The 7,026-nt window shown below is 61.3% G+C and overlaps 1 protein-coding gene across 1 annotated transcript in view; it reads left to right on the forward strand.

Annotated features, from left to right (window-relative positions):
* The window catches only part of SPON2 (spondin 2, extracellular matrix protein), a 6,598-nt gene extending 1,895 nt beyond the window's left edge, over window positions 1–4,703 (forward strand). The window contains 3 exon segments of the mRNA XM_011936790.1: window positions 15–206; window positions 632–806; window positions 3,986–4,703. Of these exon segments, the coding sequence (XP_011792180.1) occupies window positions 15–206; window positions 632–806; window positions 3,986–4,170 (552 nt within the window). The 3' untranslated portion in view covers window positions 4,171–4,703.
* The last annotated feature ends 2,323 nt before the right edge of the window (window positions 4,704–7,026 follow it).

The following is a 7,026-nucleotide window of genomic DNA, read 5'->3' on the forward strand; positions in this document are numbered from 1 at the left end:
CGTCGCCGCCGCAGGTCTCGTTCGTGGTGCGCATCGTGCCCAGCCCCGACTGGTTCGTGGGCGTGGACAGCCTGGACCTGTGCGACGGTGACCGCTGGCGGGAACAGGCGGCGCTGGACCTGTACCCCTACGACGCCGGGACGGACAGCGGCTTCACCTTCTCCTCGCCTAACTTCGCCACCATCCCGCAGGACACGGTGACCGAGGTGAGCGGGCGCCCCGCGTGCGCAAGGGCCACTGTGGCCCCCGCGGTGGGGACGGGGCTGGGGCCTGGCTGCGCCCTCGCCTCCCAGCCCAGGACAGCCGCTTGCGGCTTTTGTGTGGAAGAGGCTGTTTCTGGCGGCAGCGGTGAGCAAGGGGGTGCAGCTCCTCCCATTCTCCCCCAACCCGGAGTCGCAGCACCGCAGGGAGGACAGCAGGACGCGCCTCCTGACTGAGGAGGCCGCCCCTTCCTGGCCTCGGTTTCCAGCCCCTGTTCCATGGGACGGCCGAGACGAGCACATGGCACCCTGTCCCGCACAGCGGCGCAGAGGGTGTGCTGGGCGCTGGGCAGTGGCCCCAGTAAGGCCACAGGCATAACAGAAGGGCAGCTTCTTGGACCCCAGGCCAACCTCCTCTTCCTTCTCCCCAGATAACTTCCTCCTCTCCCAGCCACCCGGCCAATTCGTTCTACTACCCGCGGCTGAAGGCCCTGCCTCCCATCGCCAGGGTGACGCTGGTGCGGCTGCCACAGAGCCCCAGGGCCTTCGTCCCTCCCGCCCCAGTCCCACCCAGCAGAGACAATGAGATTGTAGACAGCGCCTCAGGTAACGGCCTCCTTCCCATTCTGCAGGTGGCAGGGGGGAGCTGGCGTGGAAAGTGCCCACGGCAGAGCCCAGGGACCTCGTCACTCCAGCGGGCAGAGGCGCTGAGGTTCAGAGGGAAAATCAGTGTCTGCCGCGGCCTCCTCCTGTGATGGAGAAGCCGCGGCTCACACCCCACAGGACGTATGGGTCACACGGGATGCACAGCAGCCCTGAACCCTGCCGCAGGGCCACCGCCAAACCTGAATCTAAGGCTCGGAGAAATTCCAAGTAGGGATTCCTAGCCTGTGCTGCAAGATGGTGCTAACTTAGAAGATTCAGGATTCTGTTCGTTCCAACACTGAAGATGTGACTCTTCCACATTATTTGCAGTTGAAAGCATCTTACAGGGCCACAGCTTAGGGGAAAGAATGAAAGGAGGCTCCAGACAGTACATGAGAGACTCTGTCCTGTCAGACACGCACCACAGGTGACCTGTGTGTCACAGCTGACAAGGAAGCTTGCTAGGATGGCCCTGTCTGTGTGGCCACCGGGTGACAGCTGTGCTGCAGGGCACCTGTGGGGGTCTCGGGACCCAGCCACCACACAGCTCAGGGCTCTACTCACAGGTGCCTTGGTGTGGGACGGGACAGGTGCTGATGAGCGTTCCCCTAGCTCTTCCAGGCACCTGCTGGACAGGGCAGGCTGGGAACGCTGGGGCTGAGTGGCAGTTCCCTCCCCACCCACCTGGGTGGCGGCCACTGGCCCCATGGAGCGCCTGGCTGGGTCATGGGTTGGGGCCCGTTGGCTCTGGGTCTCTGGGTCTCCCCTGATGTGGGTGTGGGAGAGTCAGGGTAGGCCCCAGACAAGAGTGGACTTCAGACTTTACCGAGGAGGAACTGAGCCCACCAACCTGGCCATGGACCCCATCGTCCTGCACCTTGCTGGCTGGAGTTGAGGCAGGTACGGGGCCACCTCCCACACCCCTGCCTCCCAAGCCGTGTGGTAGGGACGGATGTCGTCTTGAGGAGCAGCAGTAATTACAAGCTTACTGTCAGCCGTCCCTGGAGGCAAGGGCCAGGTCAGGTCAGACAGGAGGTGGTGAGCTCCCCACGGCTGCTGGGAACCACTCCCCAGACAGAGGCTGTGCCCAGTCCTGGGTCCCTCCTCCTCGTTTGGGATGAACTGGGCTTCCCTGCGCCAGCCTCAGTGCTGCCCCTGCCCAGTTCCAGCTTGGGCTCCTCACTCATTTGTCCAAGCGGATGCCACATTCCAAGCAGACGTGCCCAAGCCACTTACCCAACAGGCAACATGCCAGCACTGTCTGTGCTGTGCAGCTAGTCTGGCGGGAAGAGACTCCGTGGGCAGAAGGTCCAGAGAGATGCGGTTTGACCCACCTTCGGGGGCACTGGGCCTCAGCGGGCAGGGGAGCACGCGGCCAGTGCCCTGGGCCAAGAGAGGGATAAAGTCAGCAGCCAGGAGAAGGATAAAGCAGCATTGCAGGGGAAAGAGTGTGGGGAGAGAGTGCTGTGAGCTCTGAGCAGGAGGCAGGACATGGAGAGGAGGGTGGAAAGGGGAGAGTCAGCTGTGCCAGCTGGGGGACCACAGTGGGGAGCTGGTGATAGGGAGACCTGTCTAGAGAGTTCCATCCGAACAGCGCCTGAGCAGGATCAAGCCGAGCACCTTCCCTCCCCCCCAGTGTTCCTGGGAAGCGCCACTGTGAGGCATGGCATCCCATCCCAGGGCGCTGCAGGCATAGCGGCTTTGAGAAGGACAGCCACTCCCACCAGCCCCCTCTGGTGCCTCCTGCACCCGCCTGCCTCATGCTGGCCTGCTTCTGTTCCCTGGTGCCTTCACGGCTCTCTCCCCAGCACCCGCCGTGCTGGCCCTGTGGGGATGGAGCACAGACCACCGCCCACAAGGGTCTCTCCTGTGACTTTTAGCTTCTCAAGGGCAGAGGCTGGGACTGGCATGTGGTGGCTGGCACTGAGGAGGCTCCGCCAGGTCCACGCCAGGCCAGCCTGGCTCCGCTCTGGCTTCCTGCTCACAGGCTGGATGCCTGTCCCCAGGCCGCCTCCTCACAGGACACTTGCGGTGCGGCCCTCGCTGCAGAACAGGCACTGCAAGCGCTCACTGACTCCTCATCGCAGCGAGGGCAGGGGCGCTGCCACCATCCTGGTTTCATTCAGGAAGCCGGGGAGTGCTGGGATCTCCCAGCAGCTCTGTGTGCTCCCCAGGTGGGCTGCCTGGGGCCCTGGCTCTCTGGTGTCTACACCAGTGCCCTTACGAAGCCTCAGCACCGAGGTCTTTGCAAGCCCTGTTCCCGCCTCTCTGGAGAGGGCTGCTCCAGGTGTGGGCCTGGCCAGGGCTGCCCGACCATTCCAGGCACTGCACCTGCACACCAACTCTCTTCTCCACTCTCTTTCATCCTTCAGTAGCCACAAAGCTGGCAGCAGGGTGCCCGCAGATTTGTGAGGAGAGCCAAGCCCTTGCTGACTGTCCTCGAGAGCACGGCAGAGTGAGGTGGGGCTCCTGGCCTCCTTCAGGGCTGCCCGCTCTGGGCCACACAGCCAGAGAAACACTGTCCATCTGGCTGGCTTGGCCTGTGAGGTGCAAAAGAGGTGTTTTCACTTTGATTTGGAAAAATGGAAATTACCAAGTGACTTAACCATAACACCAAATGATGATTTTTAAATTTATGAAAATTATGGAACCAGATGGGACACAGGGAAACGAGAAGGATACTGAAATGTCTGAGTCCTGTGGGGGTCCAGGTCCCGCAAGACAGCGAATCCGCTGCCCCTGTCTGTTATTCCGGTAAATGTAGCAGCTGGGTCCAGGCTGGGACAGAGCAGCTTTCTACAGCAGGGGCGTCCGCCCTCTCCTGGGGTTCCTACGGGGGTCCCCGGCGCCTCTTACTCTGCCACGATGTGGGAGTTCCAACACCACAGAGACTTGAGCGGCAGCTCCGGCTCTTCCATAGAAACGCGCAACTCCAGTCCTTGGGTTGTGTCCGAGGTTGCCATGGTGCCATCCACCATCCATCTTGCCGCTCACTCTGCGACTGCGCTGAGAAACGCACGTGCCCCCGACGTGTGGGCGTGGCCTCTGATGAAGGCACACGTTGGTGGGAGGGGCTTCTGTTTGTACGAAGCGCCTCTTCACGCGAGCGTTCACCTCCGTCTCTCCTGTGCTTCCCCCAGTTCCGGAAACGCCGCTGGACTGCGAGGTCTCCCTGTGGTCGTCCTGGGGACTGTGCGGAGGCCCTTGTGGGAGGCTGGGGGCCAAGAGCAGGACTCGCTACGTCCGGGTCCAGCCCGCGAACAACGGGAGCCCCTGCCCCGACCTCGAAGAAGAGGCTGAGTGCGTGCCTGATAACTGCGTCTGAGACCAGAGCCCCGCAGCCCCTGGGGCCCCCGGAGCCGTGGGGTGTCGGGGGTTCCTGTGCAGGCTCACGCTGTAGGCGGCCGAGGGCACGGGGGCGGTTCGCGCTGCTCCTGACCGCGGTGAGGCCGCGCCGACCACCTCTGCACTGAAGGGCCCTCTGGTGGCCGGCAGGGGCATTGGAAACAGCCTCCTCCCCTCCCATCCTTGCTTCTGGGTCCCCATGTCCCGTCTGCTCTCAGCCTCCTGCTTCTGCATAAAGTCATCCCCAAGGCTCCGTCTACTCTAAATTATGTCTCCTTATAAGTTATTGCTGCTCCAGGAGATCGTCCTTCATTGTCCAGGGGCCTGGCTCCCACGTGGTTGCAGATACCTCAGACCTGGTGCTCTAGGCTGTGCTGAGCCCACTCTCCCGAGGGCGCATCCAAGTGGGGGACACTTGAGAAGTGAATAAATGGGGCAGTTTCGGGAACTTCTGTGTTTTCATGTTATGGATCTCTTTGCATTTGAATAAAGACTATCTCTGTTCCTAACAAATGTCGTGCTGGCTGTCCCCACACTTGTTCTGGGCCCTGTGCAGTGTAGGGACACCTGCTGTGCGCTAATGGGGGACATAGGTTCAGAAGGCGCCTGGTGACGCCGTCTGGGCCATAAGGCACATACTCTGTGTGTGTGGGAGGGAAGCTTGAGACCCAAAGGTCTCCCCACAACAGAGGCCACCCCTGGCCCATACAGGATTTCAGAAAGCAGCAAATGGCGTGTCAGATGCATCCACAAACCCAGAAGGCAGGTGCCTGCCCACAGGATGATCAGAAGCTCAGAGGGACACCTCAAGATCCGGACGAGGGCCCAGAAGCCGTCACTCTGGCCCCTCCTTTGTGGGAGCAGCTTGCATTGCTGCTGCTCGTGGGGGGCCACTGACCACCAAGACCCTCACAGCCCATCAGGCCACCAGCAGACGCCTCCTGGGACCTGAGCTCAGAGGCCCCAACCTCAAAGATGTCCCCAGGGGCGCACTGTGATCTGCCGTGGCCCTCCCCACCAGTGCCACTCTCCTGGTGGAACCCCAGGGCCCTCCTAGCACCTGGGCCAGAGCTGTGTGTGGTTTGAGGATGGAGACGCTTGGGGGATGGCTGCTTCTCCTTCAGTCCTCTCCCAGTGACTAGAAGGTGGGGGCTCATTTCCCTCACCCTGAGGCCTGGGAGACGACCCTTCCTCGTAACTAGCTAAGGCCCTCCAGCCCTGATGCTTCTAGAGCCAGATCCCAGGCCCAGCTCCCACCACCCTGCACGCCATCCCCGCCCACCATCCTTGAAAACAATGAACGTAAACCCAAGCTCCCGGGCGCGTGAGTTCTGAGGGTACGTGGAGATCCGAAAAATCCCGGACTTCAAGTGTTCCTAAGGTTCCCGGGACTGATACTGCCAGGAGGCCCCTGAAGGAATGGTCATAAATCCTGCGTAGAGATCACACTGTGTACTTGGAACTCAGAGGGTCCCCAGGAACATGAACCCACAATCGGAACCCACAAAACGCACAGAACACCAGCCCTGATGCTCCTGAGTCAGAGCACGTGGCAAACTCCACAGTCAGAGCCGCCGGGCCACCGGGGCTGGCATGACCAGGAGAAGATGCTGACCGAGTTAACCTCTCCAGCAGCTCTAAACTCAGAGACACCAGAGCAGCACAAAGGGGTGGTGCATCGAAGCCCTGACAGAGGGACACAACACTCCAGTCGAAGGGCAGAGTGTGCAAGAGCAGACTCCCAGAACCATGCACCACTGTGGGGCCTGTGAAGTCCTGCAGGAACACTGAAGGCTGGGGAAGGGGCTGCGGTGGAGACCCCCGCAGACACCCACATCCACCTGCCCTCCCTCCTGCAGCATGGAGCTGGGGGGCCCTGGGACGGGACAGGAGTCACTTTTCCCTCCTGGAGCATGGAGCTGGGGGGTCCTGGGGTGGGAACAGGCGTCACTTCGAGGCCGCAACATTCACTGCCCAGGTGAGAGGCTATCGTGCTGTCTCCTGGCCTCAGGGACCCCAGGGTATGTGTTGACGTAGGTGCCATCAGAGAAGTCTGGGGCCCCCATGCCACCAGGATGGACACTGTTGTTCTGAGGCACTGAGATCTGAAGACCAATGGGGAGCGCCATCCGGTAATGGAATGCTGTGTGAGGAATCCCACGGGGGCCGCCTGGCCGGAGGGTGGGTCAGACGGGACCTACGTGGCTGCCCTTGCCTGAATGAGGTGGGGAGCAGGAGAAGGCACAGAGTGCAGAAACAGCACCGCATCAGTGGCCGCCATCTTGAAAGCAGTGAGTAGAGGAAAATGGAGAGGAGAAGCTCCTGCAATCATCCCGAAAGAGGGAGGTGTGGGCCTCAGAAACACCCATGGGAATGGTAAGAAATGGATGAGTCTGGGTTTGTTTTGATGAAAAGGCAACATGAATACTTACAGACCTGCATTTAACATGCCTCCCAGAAACACCAAAGCAGTTGACCCCATCCCAGTTTCAGGAAGGCCTTGACCCAACTGGGTCAGCATGGGGAGCCAGGGGGACAGTGAGCAAGTGAGGGCAAGTTCACACCTGAGGGTCCCATTCGTGATCTGTAGCCCCCTGTACACTGAGCTGCCACAGGCGGACTGGGGGCACCTGGGACAGAAGGAGGGGCCCCACACCTGCACCGAGACTGCATGCTACTCATATTAGTGGGACATGGCTATGCTGGGCTCCAGGGGGCTGCTGGGCCTACGGGGTGGGGGTTGGCCCAGCCCAGTGTGCCGAGGAGAGGTGGTCGGCAGTTCAGTGTCCAAGCCACAGGAGGATGATCATGGAATGGCCCACTGTGCTCAGCAACA

The sequence above is a fragment of the Colobus angolensis genome, unplaced genomic scaffold (genome assembly GCF_000951035.1).
Source record: "Colobus angolensis palliatus isolate OR3802 unplaced genomic scaffold, Cang.pa_1.0 Scaffold157, whole genome shotgun sequence".
Lineage (NCBI taxonomy): Eukaryota > Metazoa > Chordata > Mammalia > Primates > Cercopithecidae > Colobus > Colobus angolensis.